The 19,566-nt window shown below is 38.6% G+C and overlaps 1 protein-coding gene across 1 annotated transcript in view; it reads right to left on the bottom strand.

Moving 5' to 3' along the window:
- The window catches only part of COPG2 (COPI coat complex subunit gamma 2), a 119,770-nt gene that overhangs the window by 79,619 nt on the left and 20,585 nt on the right, over nt 1-19,566 (bottom strand). The window contains exon 5 of the mRNA XM_057732563.1: nt 11,007-11,086. Within this exon, the coding sequence (XP_057588546.1) occupies nt 11,007-11,086 (80 nt within the window). The remainder of the gene's footprint in view (nt 1-11,006; nt 11,087-19,566) is intronic.

The raw sequence follows: 19,566 nt of genomic DNA, 5'->3' as shown, positions 1-19,566 counted from the left end.
ATGTGGGCTCTTCCCAGACCAGGGATCAATCCCCTGTCCCCTGCCTTGGCAGGTAGATTCTTTTTTTTTTTTTTTTTAAGAACTTTTATTGAGATACAATTAACAGACAATAAACTGCATATATTTAGAGTGTACAATTTGGTATCCCAATCTCCCAATTCACTCCCCCCCAACCCTCCCCGCTTTCCCCACTTGGCATCAATATGTTTGTTCTCTACATCTGTGTCTCTATTTCTGAGCAGGCAGATTCTTAACCACTGGACCACCAGGGAAGTCCCTGTCAACCGTTTTGAAAGCTATTTTCACTGGGCACAGAATTCTGAGTTAACAACTGTGGTTTTTGTTTGTTTTCTTTCAGTACTACAGAGATGCATCATTTCCCTTCAGCCTAAGGCACTTAATTTAATAATTCCTTCAGAGTAGGTATGCTGGTGACAAATATTCTTAGTTTACCTTCATCTGAAGAAGTCTTTATTTCATTTTCACTCCTGCAAGATATTTTTAGTGCATACAGAATACTGGGGTGTCATTTCCTTTGTTTCAGCACTTAAATGATGGTGTTCCAACATCTTTATTTTTTTAATAAATTTATTTATTTATTTATTTGGCTGTGTTGGGTCTTCATTGCTGCACACAGTCTTTCTCTAGTTGCTGAGAGCGGGGGCTACTCTTCATTGTGGTGCGCGGGCTTCTCATTGTGGTGGCCTCTCTTGTTGCAGAGCACAGACTCTAGGCACATGGGCTTCAGTAGTTGTGGCACATGGGCTCAACAGTTGTGGCTCACGGGGTCTAGAGCGCAGGCTCAATAGTTAGCTGCTCCACGGCATGTGGTATCTTCCTGGGGCAGGGATCAAACCCGTGTCCCCTGCATTGGCAGGCAGATTCTCACCCACTGCGCCACCTAGGAAGTCCCCACCATCTCTCAACACCTGTGTTTTCTGATGGGAAATCCATAGTATTTTAAACTAAAGTTTCCTTATATGTAATGTGTCATTGTCCTCAAACTGCTTTCAAGAGCTTTCCTTTATATTTGGTTTTCAAGAGTTTCATTATGATCTGGGTGTGGATTCCTTTGAGTTTATCTTGAATATGCTTCACTGAGCTTCTTGAATCTGTAAAATTATATCTTTCCCCAAATTTGGCAGTTCTCAGCTATAATTTCTTCAAAAATTTTCTGCACCAATCCCTCTCTCCTCTTCTTCAGGGACTCCAACGAATGAAAGACTCTTTGATGCAGTCCCATGGATCAGTGGGGCTGTTTTGGTTTTCAATCTTTTTTCTCCTTATTCTCAGTTGGAATTATTTCTATTGAATTACTTTCAGGTTCACTGACCCTTTCCTCTGACATCTCTATTCTACTACTGAGCCCAGCCAATGAATTTTTATTTTGCATGTTGTACTGTCATTTCTAAAAATTTTCAATTTGTTCATGTGTGTATATACATATATAGTTCTCTGCTGAGAATTTCTACTTTCCTATTCATTTCAAGAGTGTTCATGTTTACGGAACATGGTTGTATTAGCTGCTTTCAAGTTTTTAATAACCCCAACATCTAGGTAATTACAGGCTTGCCATCTATTGATTATCTTTTCTCTTGAGAATTGGTCATACTTTCCTGGCTGACTCATTTGGATTGTATCTGAAGATTCTGAATATCGTGTCATAAGACTGAGTCCTGTTAAAAGCCTCTGAGGAATGCTGACTTTCATTTTACCAAGCACTCAAGGCAGTTTCAGACTGCAAGTTCTGCCTGGCCTTCTGTGCATGTCATTTCTCCCACACTCTCTGGCTCTCAAGGACTCCTTTACCCAGTTCTTCTCACCAGAAATATGGGATTCTCTCAGAGTTTTAGCTCCCTGTGCTACTGTATAATTCTTTGGAAGCAAGCCCTCAAGACAAAGAGACAAAAGAAGGAGGGGAAAAAAAAATACAGCTGACCCATGAACAATGCAGGGATTAGGATGCCAACCCTTCACACAGTCAAAAATCTGAGTACGACTTATACTCAGCCCTCCCTACACATGGGTCCTCAGGACCTGTGTACAGGCTGTGCAGGACCCTGCACAGCTCAAATACCTGCTGTGAGGGTCAAGTGTAATGTGGATTCCCCCCCCCCGCCCACTCTTCACACACCAGGGGCCAGGTCTTATCTCAGGGTTTCAGGTGTCTGAAATACTGCTGTCACATCACAGTAATGTTCCACAATGAGGGCTGGCCTCAAGGCAGGACCAGAAAGTAAACAGAAAAATAAGAACAAACAAGGATTCTCCCCCATGCTCTCTAGCCTGCAGGGGTCTTTTCTTTAACCTGTGCTCAGGCTAGAGGGATGCGCTGCTGCCTTTGTTGACTCCTCCCACTGTACAGTTCTCTGATTAGCCTGCTCTTGGGTCAAATATGAGGTATAAAGAGAAAAAATAACCATGAAACTCACTGTTACCACACTGATTATTCATTAATTACTTTTTTCTCTCCTCAAATTCACTGCGATTATTCAGTTTTCAAAAGCCTCAGGTAGTCACTTTCTGTACTTTTGTCCAGAGGTTTTTGTTGTAATCACTGGGAGACATGGCCTGCCGTGGCCTTACTCCATTTTGGCTAGAATTAGAAGTACCCTGACTTTCCCTTTTACTCATTGGTGTTCATTTCATTAGGCTTTGGAGAAGGGAGTTTTATGACTTGGCATCATTTTCATGATCCTCTCCCAAAAGTCTTCCACAATTTAATTTTAAAAGAGAATAGGTATGAATCCAAATAAATCAGGGCAGTCTGCTTGTCAACTGGGCAGGAGAGAGGCAGGATACAGAAAGGTTTCTCAACACCCATTAAACCCACTGTGATGGTTAATTTCTGTGTCAACTTCACCGAGTTAACGGATGCCCAGATAACCGGTAAAACATTATTTCTGGGTGTGTCTATGAATGTGCTTCCAAAAGAGACTGGCATTTGAATCAGTAAGCCGAGTAAAGATCTCCCTCACCAATAGGAATGGGCATCATGCAATCCGTTAGGGGCCTGAATAGAATAAAAAGGCAGAGGAAGGGAGAATTTGCTCTCTGCTTGGGGTGGGACATCCATCTTCTCCTGTCCTGGGAAGTAAGGACTCCTGGTTCCCAGGCCTTCAGGTTTGGACTAGAATTATACCACTGGCTTTGCTGGACCTCCAGTTTGCTGAGAGCAGATTGTGGGACTTAGCCTTCCTAACTGCACGAGCCAGTGCTTCATAATAAATCTCTTTCTATATACGTATATATATCCTATTAGTTCTGGTGTCTGGAGAAACCCAACTAATATGCCCACATTTCTCCACTTCTTCGCATGTGTGAGATACAGAGAAAGACAAAAATCCTTATGATTTCAGCCCCCTTAACTGAGGTGAGACAATGGATTACCCTTTGCTTAATTCATGAAACAAACTTTTAATGTGTGTCTAATACATGCAAGGCACTTTTCTAATTAATGATACAAAGTCATGTGAGATATAGTTTTTGCTCTCAAGAAACTAACAGTACAGAGGGCAGAAAAACATGGAAACAAATCATTATAGCACAATGTACTAACTACTAGAATAGAGGTTAAAATACAGTGTTATAAGAACAACAGAGGAGACAATGACTAACCTGTCAAGAACAGGGAAATCAACATATCAAATGGTGTTTGAGCTTTGTGGGAAAGAAAACAGGATAAACGCAGGCACGGGGGTATCAAATAGCATGATGAGTTTGGGAAGTGGCAAAAGCATTGATGTGAACCCCAGGGGATGCCAATATTTAGGGTGACAGGCAGAATAAAACAGCCACTTTCTGGAAGAATAAAATGGAGTAATCAGAAACTCAGGATTATGGTTCTGAAAGCCAAAGATGGTAGAACTTCAGGGAGTGTTCAACCATATTAAAACTAAGAGATGGACTTCCTAGGTGGTGCAGTGGTTAAGAATCCACCTGCCAAGGCAGGGGACACGGGTTCGATCCCTGCTCTGGGAAGATTCCACATGCCACGGAGCAACTAAGCCTGTGTGCCACAACTACTGAGCTTGTGTTCTAGAGCCTGTGAGCCACAACTACTGAGCCCATGTGCTGCAACTATTGAAGCCCACACGCCTAGAGCCCGTGCTCTGCAACAAGAGAAGCCACTACAATGAGGAGCCCGTGCACCACAATGAAGATTAGACGCCGCTCTCAGCAACTAGAGAAAGCCCATGTGCAGCATCGAAGACCCAACGCAGCCAATAAATAAAATAAATAAATAAAATTAAAAAAAAAACAAAAAACTAAGAGATAGGTCAAGTAAAATACAGACTTAATTTTGCAATTAAGATTTCACCACAGTGGTGGCTAAGTCAGATTAGAACAGTATCTCATTTCCTTTCTTGTTCTACACCAAGTCCTGACAGACGTAATGTCAGGGACAGCAGCACCATTCAAGTAGAAAAGCTGTTTCAGGCTTGAATATTTCTTACCAAGTCTGTGGATGGTCTTGACTTCTTGGTTCCATTAGGAATCAAAGTATCGTCCTTCCCCTACCCAAATCCTCACATTATTCCCACAACTGATATCAAAACTGCCTGCCAGACAGCCATTTCTACAGCCCCTTTATTTCTTCCTAAACCATGGTCTATGAACTGCGCGTTTGATTTTCTGAGACTAGGGATGTAACTAATCACATACCGATACCCACACTCCCATACTACTCCCCATGTGAGTGACGGGTTATTCCTCAGGACTCAATTCCAGAATTCTAAGCAATCTTTAGATGCAGATTTTCACTGATAAGTCTCATCAGACAGGGGTAGAACAGTATGACCAGACTGTCAGTATACTTGACCATCCTTAAGCCACTAACTAAATCTCTTCATGTTTTTCTTTTCGTTAACTGAGTTATAATTTATATACAATAAAAATGCCAGCTTAAGTGTTCAGTTAGATGGCAATTGTGATCACTCATGTAACCTCTACCCAAAATAAAACACTGAACACTTCCACCACCTCAGAAAGTTCCCTCATGCCCACTTCCAGTCAGTTTCCTCCAACTTACCAGACTTCTGCTTTTGTCACCACAACTGAGTTTTGACTGGTCTTAGAATTTATATAAGTGGAATCATCCAGCATGTATTCTTTTGTGTCTGTTTTCTTTTGTTCGAACTTACTGTTTTAGGAATGTATCTGTGTCGTTGCTTGAATTGGCAATTTGTTCCTTTTTATTGCTGAGTAGTGATCTACTGTATTAATATAACACAGTTGGTTTAGCCATTCTCCTGCTGATGAACTTTCAGGTGTTTCTAGTTTAGGGCTATCACAAAACTGCTATGAAATTCTTACACCGTCTTTGTGTGTGTATGTGTGTGTGGCCGAATATTTTCATTTTCTTGGGTAAATACCTAGCAGTGGAATTAGTGGTCACAGAGTAGGTATATTAACTTTATAAGAAACTGCCAAACTTTTTCTGAGGTGGTTGTATCATTCATTCTACATCCCCGCCTACAATGTATATGTAGAGCTTTAACTGCTCCTTATACCAAGCTTCGTACTTGATACTGGAGCAGGTTTGTTGATTTCGGTACTGTCAGGTTTTTCTCTTTTCACCATTTTAGTGAGTATGAAAAGATATCTCACTGAGGTTTTCATCTTCATTTCCCTGATGGCCAATAATATTGAGAACATTTCCATGTGCTTACTGGCTATCTGTATATATTCTTTCGTGACGTGTCTACCTTCAGGTTTTCTCAATATCCATGATTTTTTACCAAGCTAACACAACCGTCTATGTATGTAGAATGCTCACCTAATATATTAGATTTCTATCCCTGCTGTAACAAATGACCACAATTAGCGGCTTAAAGCAAGAAAAATGTATTATCTTACAGCTAGTTCTATGGGCTAGAATTCCAATGTAGGTCTCACTGGGCTAAAATCATCATGTCAGCAGGGTTGTATCCATTTCATAGGGAAAATACATTCACCCCATCCCAAGATCCCTCCAAACCAACACATTACAGCATCAACTCCAAGTCCAAAATATCAGGACTTCCCTGGCAGTCCAGTGGTTAAGACTCCACCTTCCAATGCAGGAACTGCAGGTTCAATCCCTGGTTGGGGAACTAAGATCCCACATGCCACATGCCATGCAGTGTGGCCAAAAATTAAAAAAAAGGTCCAAAATCTCATTTAAATCTCACCCAACTCAAAAGTTCCAATCTTACCATCAAAAATCACCTAAATGAGGGATGGGTGAGAAGACTGGGCATAATTTATCCCGAGGCAAAATTCCTCTCCACCCGTGGACATGTGAAACTAGAAAATAAGCTCCCTGATCTGAAACACACAGATAGGACTACCATAGAATAACACATACAGACACTCCTGTTCATAAAGAGAAAATGGAAGATAAAAAGAGTTACTGGTCCCAAGCAATTTTGAAATCCAGCCAGGCAAACTGGAAGAGGTTTCAAGTCCTAGGCAGAATTCACTATGATTCTCAGCTCCACCTTATGGGCCTGCATCTCTGCCCTCCGAGCCATCCTTCCTTTTTATAAAGGGCAGCATGTGTTTAAAGCTGAGGAGTCTTATCAGCCTGTCTCCTGCCTGTTGAATTTGGGGGCTCTGACAGCCTTCTTTCACTTCGTCTCTCTGTTCCTTGCAGTCCAAGCCGGCAGTGTTTCTGCTGGTACAAGATTCTCAAGAGCCTTGTGGGACTACCATATAAGTACAGAGACTTACTCCACTAGACAAGAGGCTCCTCCACAGATCTTGCCTAGATAATCCCGTCTCTATTTTTGACTTCTGCTTAGATGCTGAGGGCATCTGTGAGTCACACCCTTGGTCACTCAGTGTTTTGTGTGAGTGAATATACTGACCTTCTAATCTTCCTGAGGTTTTAGGAAAAGGCTGTAGAGTAACTCTGATTTTTTCTCTAGAGAACGCTTTCCTAACACACATCTCTTGATTTTAGCATCCTTTGCCATTCTGGTAAGCTGGCAATTTCCAAAATCAACAACTCCTGGTTTACTCTGGTTTTGTTTTTGAGGTGTAATTGACATACATTATATTAGTTTCTGGTGTGCAACAATGATTTGGTATTTATCAAGATCCCCTGGTTCATGCTTAACAGGTCTCTCAATTTATTACTCTACTCTCAAATTTTACTATAAGTGGCAAAAAGAAACCAAACCATACCTCAACATTCTGCTTGGAAATTGCTGTTAAATATCCAAATTCATTGCTTACAAGCCCTGCTTTCTACCTAACTGCAGGATACAATGCCACTAAGCTTTCTGCCACAATATAACAAGGAGCCCCTTTCCTCCAGTTTCTAATATCTTCCTCATTTTCATCTGAGCCCTCACCAGCAGCACCTTTAATGTCCATATTTCTATCAACAGTCTGTTCACAATGATATATGATAAATGTTTTCTCTGTCCTGCTCCTCACTTCCTTCAGAGTCCAGCAGAGTCATTAATGCCCATATTTCTACCAACAGTTGGTTCAAGGCAGTGCAGGCTTTTTCTAACATGCTCCCCAAAACTCTTCCAGCACCTGCTCATTGCCCAATTACAAAACCACTTGCACATTTTTAGGTATTTGTTACAGCAACACCCCATTTCCAGGTACCAAAGTCTCTATTAGTTTTTTTTTCCAGTTTTGAGATTAAGTGACATATAACATTGTGTAACTTTAAGTGTACAATGTATTGATTTGATACACTTATACACTGCAAAAGCTATTAGTTTTCTATTGCTGCTGTAACAAATTACCACGAACTTAGAGGCTTAAAACAACATTCATTTCTTTACCTTACAGTTCTGTAAAGTGAGGTCCAACACAGGTCTCACTGGGCTAAAATCTAGGTGTCAGCAGGATGGCATTCCTTTCTGGAGGCTGTAGGGGTAAATCCATTTCCTTGCCTTTTCCAGTTTCTAGAGGTCACTTATATTCCTTAGCTTATGGCCCCCTTCCTCCATCTCCAAATTCAGCAACAACAGTGCATCTCTCTGACCCGGCTTCCATCATCACATCTCTTCACTGACCTTTTCTCCTGCCTCCCTCTTCTACTTTTAAGGATGCTTATCCTTATATTGGTTCCACCTGGATAACCCAGGATACTCTCCCTGTCTGCTGATGAGCAACTTTAATTCCCCTTTGACAGTAATGTAACATATTCACAGGGCCTAGGAATTAGGACAGGGATTTCTTGGGGTGGAGGGGGCATTATTCTGCCTTCTACATCTACTAATCACTTAAAATGAATGAGAAGCAAGCCATAACTCAAAGCGGCCTAAGAGGACTCAGATGGAAGTATTAACAGCTAAACAAAAGAACAAAACCCCCTCAATCAACAGTTGATTAATCCATTTTTAATTTTTTCAATATTTAGTGAATCTAGCAATCTAAGTGAAGATTTTTTTGTTTTTTACTTGTGCTGTTAGCTGACTAATCCAATATGCATTTTCAATCCCTTCTCCAAAGCCTGCCCCTTGGGCTATAAAAGCTAAATACTCACTTTCCTGGCCTCCTAAGGTTAGTCATAACACAGTTGTGCCAAATAAAATCTAAAAATTGCCTTGGGAAAATCTTTTGCATACCTGATAAAAGAGGCAGATGGTGTTGGCTCTCTCTGGCCCCCTTCCTGGTACCCCTCCCACCTTGAATGGTGCATTGCCAGTAATTCAGTCATCTATTTTGCAATAATGTGAGGATGTCCCAAAGAATTTGAGACAACCAGCCCTGACACTGTTGAATTACTGAATCAACACCAGCTACTCTGTGCCTATTTTATTACTATTTATATCTGGCTTTCTGTTATTTTCAGCTGAAAGCTTTACTAATTGAAACTACATTCGACACAACTGCTGGTTAAACATAAGTACCCTTCTCCAAGATTTATTTTGTTGTACAAATACCAAATTCACTTGAATGAGTTATAATTAGCAACTATTAACTATAAATCAATAACTTAATAACTATTTTCTAAATAACATTTGTTATATATCTTAGGACTCTAAATTATACATACTCATTCTAGGACATTTGGAAATTATCAAAAGTTTAAAGAAAATAAATAGTAACAATTCCAAACACCCAGAGATAACTTACTGGTAATATATCAGTGTATTTCCAGTCATATGTTTTTATATAAATACTTAGAGTATTTTTAAAAGAGATTACAGAGAATACTCAGACTTGAATCCAACTCAACGCTGTATTGAAGACTTTTCCATATCATTCAAAATATATTTAAAAAATTAAAATATTTCATATGTCTATAACATGGTTAATTAGATAATCTTTAACAGTGTCAGACATTCAAGTAGTCTTTTTCCTTTTTGCTGGTGTAAACAGTGTTGCAATAAACATCATTGTATATAAGTCTTTCTGTGCTATCTCTGTTTTCTGAGGATAATTCCATAGATGCGTGGAATTACTGGATCGAAGGGATAAACCCTTTCAAACATTCAACAGATGCTGCCACACTGCTTTCTAGAAAAACTGAATCAATTTGTTATTCTATCTCCTGTATACAAGAACATCAATGTCCCTTAAAAGTACTGACTGCCTTTTTTCTTTTTTGGCAATTTGATTGGCAAAAATATTGTAATTTTCCGAAATTTATAAAGAACTCATAAACTCATCAGCAAAAAAAAGATGTGACTTAAAATGGGCAGATGTGAATAGACATTTTTCCAAAAAAGACATACAGATGCCAACGAGTACATGAAAAGATGCTCTACATTATTAATCATCAGGAAAGTGTAAATCAAAACCACAATGAGCTATCACCTTACACCTGTTAGAATGGCTTCTATCAAAAAGACAGAAATAGCAAGTGTTGTTGAGGGCATGAAGAAAAGGGAACACTGTACTGTTGGTGGGAAAGTAAATTTGTACAGCCACTATGGAAAACAGTATGGAGGTTCCTCAAAAAAATTAAAAATACAACTACCATGTGATCCAGCAATTCCATTTCTGGGTATTTATCTGAAGAAACTATAACATTAATTCAAAAAGACATATGCACTCCCATGTTCACTGCAGCATCATTTACAATAGCCAAGATATGGAATCAACCTAAATGGTCATCAATAGATAAATGGATAAAGAAATTGTGGTACATATATGCACTGGAATATTATTCAGCCACTAAAAAAGAATGAAATCTTGCCACTTGTGACGACATGTATGGACCTTGAGAGCATTATGTTAAGTGAAATAAGTCAGACGGGGAGAGACAAATACCATATGATCTCTCTTATATGTGGAATCTAAATAAATAAAAGTAAACAAACAAACAAACAAATATAAAACCAAGCTCATAGATACACAGATACAGAGAACAGATTAGCAGTTGCCAGAGGTGAGAACTGGGGGAGTGGGAGAACCTGGTGAGTTGTTTTGGGGTTAGTTTTTTTGGTGGTTGTCTTGGTTTTCGTTTTGTTTTGTTTTAGTTTAAATAAATTGAATTTAAAAAGCATGAAAAACAAAACAAAAAAATACTGCAACTCATTCTTGAATTTTTAATTTATATTTTTTGGTTACTAGTGAGAATGACTAAAGATATTTAGATCCTTTCTATTGATTATTTTATGAATTACTACTAGGAGTTGTTTTGAAGTTTGAGTTCTTTATATATTATAGATGTTAGCCTTTTGATGTTCTTGTTATATTTTTTTCATAAATCAACTATAATATAAAATTTAAAAATTTTAAATAAATAAATATTCTATTTCACTGTATAATTTACTTTTTAGTTTTGTTTATATATTTTTTATGACATTTTAACATGTAATCAGATCTATTAGCTTTATCCTTTGTGACTTCTTTCTTAGCTTTATCAGACAGAGATGGTTTTCACATGATGAGAACCACATTTTAGAAAAGAATGCTTTAAGACATTACATTCTTTTAAATTTTTATTGGCTTTCTTATATTCAAAAAGTAAAACTAACAGACAGAGAACAACAAATACTCCACTAAACATGTAAGTATCCCATCCTAGGTTTTAACCATTCACATACCTGCTTGTGACAATTATCACATCCTCAGAGATGGTAGCCATTTCTTTGATAGTAAGATAGCACATTCTTCTCAATGTTTGCTGAAAAATTATTTATAAAAGGCAATAGGTTATTCATAAGGAAATGGTTTTTTTAAACTGTTTGAAGTGAGGACCCCAAGTAGATACACTTAGAAAGTTGTTCTTAAAAAGATTCTCATCTACCCACAGCTACTGAACCTGTGCTCTAGAGTCCGAGAACCACAACTACTCAGCCTGAGTGCCACAACTACTAAAGCCTACATGCCTAGAGTCCGTGCTCTGCAACAAGAGAAGCCACCTCAATAAGAAGCCTGCGCACCACAACAAAGAGTAGCCCCATTCACCACAACTAGAGAAATTCCATGCACAGCAATGAAGACCCAACACAGCCAAAAAACTAAAAAATTAAAAATACACACACACACACACACACACACGCTGACCCTTTGTTTTCCTCAGTTCAGCGTATTTTTTCTTAAGGTATTTGTGGTTGACAACTAACTTCCATTTTCAATTATCAAGATTTCTAGATGGATACCTGGATCCAAAAGTGTTAAACTAACAATAATAAAGTTTCACCCACACTTTTTCCTCACCTGGATCTCCAATTTTATTCGTAAACATTCATACTCAATGCTAGAAGCATTGGTTCCTCTAGCCTGTTAAGCCTCATTCTCTACCAAGTAACTTCAAATTTCTTGTAAGTAGTGAAACTCAAATACATCAGACCCAGCTCCAGAGTCCAAGCGGTACAAAGGATCTGTTGGAGACTACTGAGCCCATTAAGGAACAGGCAGAACAGAGTGAGGGTTCTCATGGTGATTAAACACAGAAAAAAATCACCCCTGAAAGAAAAAGGCAGCATGGGGCAGATAATGAGGCATATCACATCCATATGAAGCTATTATGAGAAGAAAGCAAAAAACGACAATCAAAATTTCAGAGCATAAGAAAATTTACCCTCCCCACTAAATAAAAATCTACCATGAAGCAGAATAAGAATGGAGATTCAAAAAATTTAGCTAAAGCAAAAAAAATGGAGGCTCAACATTGTTAGTCATTGGGGAAATAAAAATTAAAACCACATTTCAGATACCACCTCACACCCACCAAAATGGCTAAAATTAAAAAGAGTGACAATACAATGTTGGCAAAGATGTGTTTTTAACAACTAAATATGCTGCCTAAACAAACACACAGAAATGCTGAACAAAATAGGAACTAAAAAATTTTAATATGTAGCCATGGGCAAAATGAAAGGAAATTCACAGGTGCCAAAAATGGAAAACACACAACTCAGCCACAGAAGTACAAATCCAGGGTCTTACATAGGATAAAGTATCTAAAGGCTACAAAGGATGGGATTCTAAAAGGTATATTCTTCAGGTACAGGGAAAATTATCCTAGATAACAACTCAGAAATACAGCAAGGAATGAAGAGTTTAAAAAAAAGTGGTAAACAGTAACAAGACAGTGTGGTACTGGCATAATAATCGGCAAATGTATCAATGGAACAGAAAAGACAACCCAGAAATACACCCACATAAATATAGTAAACTGATCTTTGACAAAGGAGCAAAGGCAATACAATGGAGTAAAGATAGTCTCTTCAACAAATGGTGCCAGACCAACTGGATATCCACATGCTAAAAAGATTAATCTAGACACAGACCTCATGCTCTTCATAAAAATTAACTCAAAGTTGATCACAGACCTCAATATAAAATGCAAAACTATAAAATTCCTAGTAGAAAACATAGGAGAAAACCTAGATGACGTTGAGTATGGTGATAAGTTTTTAGATACACCACCAAAGGCATGACCTATGAAAGATATAATTGATGAGTCAGCCTTTATTACAATTAAAAACTTCTGCTCTGCAAAAGACAATGTCAAGAGGACGAGAATATAACACAGACTGGGAAAAATATTTATAGAACACATAACTGAGAAAGGACTGTTATCCAAAATATCAAAAAAAACAAAAACAAAAAACTCTTGAAAGTCAAAAATAAGGAAAAACTAATTTTAAAATGGGCCAAAGACCTTAACAGATATCTCACTTAAGAAGATAAACAGAAGGCAAATAAGTATATGAAAAGATGCTCCTCATTATATGTCATCAGAGAAAGGCATATTAAAACAAGATACCACTACACTCCTGATAGAATGGTCAAAATCAGGAACACTAACAACACCAAACACTGACGAGGATGTGGAGCAACAGGAACTCTCCTTCATTGCTGTTGGGAATAAAAATGGTACAGCCTCTTTGGAAGATAGTTTGGCGGTTTCCTACAAAACCAAACATACTCTTATATGCAATTTCAGCAACTGTGCCCTTGGAGTTGAAAGGAGTTGAACCCAAAGGAGTTGAAAACTTATGTCCACACAAAAACCTGCAGACAGCTGTTTATACCAGCTTTATTCATAACTGCCAAACTTGAAAGCAACCAAGATGTCGTTTAGTAGATGAATGGATAAACTATGGTACATCCAGACAACAGAATAATTATTCAGCGCTAAAAGTAAATGAGCTATCAAGCCATGAAAAAATATGGAGGAAACTTAAATGCATATTACTAAGTAAAAGAAGTCAATATGAAAATGCTACATGCTGTATGATTCCAACTATATGACACTCTGGAAAAGACAAAACTATGTCGACAGTAAAAAGATCCCTGGTTGACAGGAGTTGGGGAGGGAAGGAGTTAGGGATAAATAAGCAGACCACAGAGGACTTTTAGGGCAGTGAAAATACTCTGCATGATATTTTAATGATGGATACATGTCATTATACATTTGTCCAAACTCACAGAACATACAACACCAAGAATGAATGTAAACTATGGACTCTGGGTGATAATGATGTGTCAATGTAGCCTCATCAGTTGTAACAAATGTACCACCCTGGTGGGGATGGTGATAATAGGGGAGTCTATGCATGTGTGGGAAAAATCTCTGTACCTTCCTCTTAATTTTGCTACGAACCCTAAAACTTCTCTAAAAAAACAAAGTCTTTTTAAAAAAGGTGGTAAAGACATGGGTAAATCTCAATCAACCACAAAAATTCCACAAAAATAAGGTATGATATATAAATATATATGTAAATGTTCATGCATGTGTACGTATGTGTGTGACTGCATGTATATATACAGAATACACATACAGAATACAGATGGTCCCCAACTTCTATGGTTCAACTTACGATTTTTCAACTTTGCAATGGTGCAAAAGTGACAAGCATTAGGTAGAAACCATACTTTGAACCATACTTTTCCCCAGCCAGCGATACGCTGCACAAGACTGTCTCGTGATGCTAGGAAGCAGCACTTCGCCACAGCTCGCAGTCAGCCATGCAGTCACAAAGGTAAACAACGGATACACTTAAAACCATTCTGTACCCATACGACCATTCTGCTTTTCACTTTCAGTATTCAATAAATTATATGAGATATTCAACACTTCATTATAAAATAGGCTTTGTGTTAGATGATTTTGGCCAACTATAGGCTAATGTAAGTGTTCTGAGCACATTTAAGGCAGGTTAGGCTAAGCTATGATAGTCAGTAGGTTAGGTGTATTAAATACACTTTTGACTTATGACATTTTCAACTTACAATTGGTTTATCAGGACAACTTATGATGGATTTATCAGAGTTGTTTTAATGTCACTGTCTGCTAATGCCATCATCTTTATCATTTCTGGGTCTGTGCCTGTTGATCCATTTTTCTCCTGGTCTGGATCATATTTTCCTGCTTCTTGCATACCTGATAATTTTTTATTGAATGCTGTATATTACAAGAAGCTTATGTTGTTAGGAGCTGGATTTTGTTGAATTCTTTTACATAGTGTTGTACTTTACTCTGCCATGAGGTTAAGTTATCTGAGATCAGTTTTTCACTTCCAAGGCTTGCGTATAAGCTTTTTAAAGCCTTAGTCTAAGGCTAATACACTCCCATTACAGAGGTGTACCTTTCTGAGAACTACATCAGATGACAAGGTCTTCCCACTCTCACTGGTAGGAATATGAATTATTCTCAGCACTGTGTCCTGGTAATTCTTTCTTTGGCCTTAGGTAGCTTTCCTTTTACATATGCAAGGATCAGTTCTTATCTAAAGATTCAAGGGGAGACCCTCAGCAGATTGCTAGAACTATCTCCTTCCTTCCTTCCTGCCTTCCTTCTTTCCTTTCTTTCTTCCCTCCTTCCCTCTCCCCACACCTCCTTCCTTTCTAGTACTTTGCCCTACAAATTTGAGCTTTCTTTGCTTCCCCAAACTCATGTTTTCTCATCTCAGAGAGAAAGGTAGGCTCCTTTTCAGTATACCCTCCCTAACCTGAGACCTGTAATCTGCTCCTAGGAAATGAATTAGTACAACCCTAGATTTTTTTCTTCAGATCATAATCCTGGAATGCTTATTAATCAAATTTCTGAAAAACTACTGTGTTATTACATATATATGTGTATTTTTTTTCCTAGGTATTTATGGTAGCAGAGTAAATCTAGCCCCTTCATCATGGCTGGAAACAACAGAAATGTGTTCCTTTATTTTTTTTTTGGCCTTGAGGCTTACGGAATCCTTGTTCCCTGAACAGGGATTGAACCTGCACCCTCAGCAGTGAAAGCGTGCGGTCCTAACCACTGGACCGCCAAAGAATTCCCAGAAATGTGTTCTTAATAACAAAACATATGGTGAATTACCTAGTTACTCTTTTATTATTGATTTCCAACACTAATCCAATGTAATTAGAGAACACAAGATACACAATTTCATTCATCTGAAATTTGTTGTGTCTTGTTTTATGGCTCAGTATACAGTCAATTTCTGTACATGTTCTTTGTGTTGTTCATTTACATTTAATGCAATAATGATGTGTTTGGGTCTATATCTACCATCTTACGTAATTTATGTTTGTCCTGCTTGATCTATCTTTCTTTTCTCTTCCTTCTTCTCGCTTGATTTGTGTGCATGTGTGTGTGTGTGTTGTGTCTGTTTTGCACAATTAAATGCACAGTTTGGAAGAAAAAACAATTAATAGAGAAAAATCAATGAAACAAAAAGCTGGTTCTGTGATAACAGTTATAAACTTCTAGACAAACTACAGGAATAAAAGAGAAAAGATACAATTTACCAATATCAAAGCAAAACAAGAGATATCACTATAGATCCTACAAACATTAAGAGAATAAAGAGCTATTATGAAGAGTTTTATGCCAATGAAGTTCAACAATTTAAATGAAATGGACAAACTCCTTGAAAGACACAAACTACCAGAGATCGCTAAAGAAGACAAATAATCTGAATAGCAGCATACCTACTTTCTATTAAAGTAGTTGACTACCAAAAACCTTCCCACAGTGAACATGGTTTCAATAGGGAACTCCATCAAACATTTCAGGAAACATTAATAATGATTCTATAAAAACTCTTCTAGAGAGCAGAAAAGGAAGAAACACTTCTCAATTCGTCTTATGAGGGGATCGGAAAAGATGGCAGCGAAGTAAAGGGATGTGGAATACATTCCTCTCCACAGATGCATTGGGAACGCACCAAAAGACGCAATAAATCCCACAGAGAACCAACTGAACACCAGCAGACAGCCTCGGACACCAGAAAGGACCGCAAGGATCCTGACATAACTGGTAGGGAGGCATCTACAGCTCAAAGAGTGTGAAGCGGCTGAGCTGTGGCAGACGGGAGGGAGTGAGAAACACACTGAGGGTCTGCACCACAGCTCAGCGTTCCCGGACTGAGACATCGATTCACAGCTGAACAGAGGGTCCGGGAGCAGGAGTGTGGGAACCGGAGAGCTGGTTCAGGGTGATAAAAATTGTTGCCAGTAAGGTGACGGACTGAGAGGACAGGAGAGAAGAGGTCCGCGGCGAGGAGTGCCTGCCCCTGAGAGCTGCCCGGCCATGATGGCAGCTGGATGCTGCATGCTCAGGGGCAGGGGGGAGGAGCCACGGGCACAGCCTCTCTCTCTCTTTCGGGCCTGCAGCGGGCAGTGGATGGACCCCTGTGGGCCACCTAAGGCACTCAGGGATAACAGGGACCCTCAGGCCCTCAGGCAGGGCTAGCTTAAAACCCCTTGGAACGCCGGCAGTAAGGAGGCTGCCAAGAACAAAGAAGCCCAGAGAGAGGCCCAACTCTGAGATATTCTGTTTACACCTGAGCCACCGGCGTCCCTCTGCAACAGGCACCCCCAAGCCCAACTGAAATGACAGAGTGCCACTGCTCACTCACTCCCAGGGGAAGGAGCTACTGTTGTACCCTCTCCCTGCCCACATACCAATGCTTACAGACGAACAATAAAGGAAGCTCTGCTGGTCACAGAATAATACAAAAAATCCAAGGCAAGTAGAAGGACACTTACAGCTGAGACTCTAAGGAAACAGAAATATTAGTATCAATTCCATTGAACTGGTCCATTCTGGGATCAGTTCTGGTTTTCCCTTTTTTTTGTTTTTTTAATTAATTACGATCTTAGTCCTAAGGGATCTACAAGTTTTCTAACATATTTTTTATTCTATTTTTATTTTTAGCCTTTTTATATACTTCTATTTCTAGCTAAGTTTTTGGTAGTATGGACTATATATCTCTCCTACCTTCCTTTCATCTCTATCCTTTATACATTTCTATTCCCTTCATTTTATTTATATATTGACAGGCACACTACGATCTTCTGTTCCCCTGTCTTCCATCCATTTTTAGTTTATGTTATCTTAACATATAAGCAACACTATCGATCTGCTCAGACTCCTTGCTCTATTCTCCAGATGACACACTGCCTTGGTATTTAATATTAGGTTTTTGTCTTTATCTTAGTTCTTTGTACAATTGTCTAATTTCATTCTGAGAATCTCCATTCTGTCTGCTGATACTCTAGCTCTTTTTTATATTTGATCCTAGCTTTCAATATCTCCCTGGATTTGTGTTTGTAAGTGTAAGGTGTTACTTGTTTCTTTGTTTTTGCTTTTCTTTCTGTTTTGTTCTGTTTTGGTTTTCAATTTCTGTTGGGTTTCTCTATGAATATCTGATAGCATACTGGGGTTCTTCTGTCAGGTCTTTCCAGAGCCTTATGTCCTAATGGATTCAGTAATTGTGTGTCTTATACATGTATGTGTTTCCTAGACTTAGTATTTGTTTAACCCAACACTCGGACATTAGTCTGGGGCTTGGACAGTCTTCTATGAACCCTTCTATCGCTGGGACAAGCAACCCCAGAAGTTTGGACTACCACGAGGAAACAAAGAAACACCATGCAGGCAAAGGAGCAGGAAAAAAACCCACAAGACCAAATAAATAAAGAGGAAATAGGAAAAATGCCTGAAAAAGAATTCAGAGCAATGATAGTAAAAACAATACAAAATCTCGATAACAAAATAGAGAAAGTACAAGAAACAGTTCATAAGAACTCAGAAGAACTAAAGAACAAACAAACAGCAATGGATAAAAAAATAACTGAAATTAAAAATACTCTAGATACTATACCAGCAGAATGACTGAGGCAGAAGGACAAATAAGTGAGTTGGAAGACAGAATGGGGGAAATAACTGCCACAGAGCAGGAAAAAGAAAAAAGAATAAAAAGAATAGAAGACAGTCTCAGAGACCTCAGTGATAACATTAAGCGTACCAACATTCGAATCATAGGCATCCCAGAAGAAGAAGAAAAAAAGAAAGGGTCTGAGAAAATATTTGAAGAGGTTATAGTGGAAAACTTCCCCAACATGGGAAAGGAAGTAATTAACCAAGTCCAAGAAGCACAGAGAGTCCCATACAGAATAAACCCAAGGAGAAATACACCAATGCACATATTAATCAAACTAACAATTAAACACAAAGAAAAAATATTAAAAGCAGCAGGAGAAAAGCAACAAATAACATATAAGGGAAACCCCATAAGGATAACAGCTGACCTTTCTACAGAAACTCTGCAGGCCAGAAGGGAATGGCAGGATATACTGAAAGTCCTGAAAGAGAAAAACCTACAGCCAAGAATACTCTACCCAGCAAAAATCTCATTCAGATTCGATGGAGAAATCAAAACCTTTCCAGACAAGCAAAAGTTAAGAGAATTCAGCACCACCAAACCAGCCTTACAACAAGTGCTAAAGGAACTTCGCTAAGTAGGAAACACAAGAAAAGGAAAACACCTACAAATACAAACCCAACACAATTAAGAAAATGGTAATCAGAACACACATGTCAATAATCACCTTAAATGTAAAAGGATTCAATGCTCCAACCAAAAGACACAGTCTGGCTGAATGGATACAAAAACAAGACACTTCTATATGCTGCCTACAAGAAACCCACTTCAGACCAAGGGACACATATAGACTGAAAGCAAAGGGATGGAAAAAGATATTCCATGCAAATGGAAGTCAAAAGAAAGCTGGAGTAGCAATACTCATATCAGACAATTTAGACTTTAAAGAATATTACAAGCGACAAGGAAGGACACTACATAATGATCAAGGGATCCATCCAAGAGGAACATATCACAATGGTAAATATCTATGCACCCAGCATAG

This window comes from Hippopotamus amphibius, chromosome 4, assembly GCF_030028045.1.
Source record: "Hippopotamus amphibius kiboko isolate mHipAmp2 chromosome 4, mHipAmp2.hap2, whole genome shotgun sequence".
Taxonomy (NCBI): Eukaryota; Metazoa; Chordata; class Mammalia; order Artiodactyla; family Hippopotamidae; genus Hippopotamus; species Hippopotamus amphibius.
The sequence above is the reverse complement of the archived record's forward strand: the minus strand, read 5'-3'. Positions and strand labels throughout refer to the sequence as shown.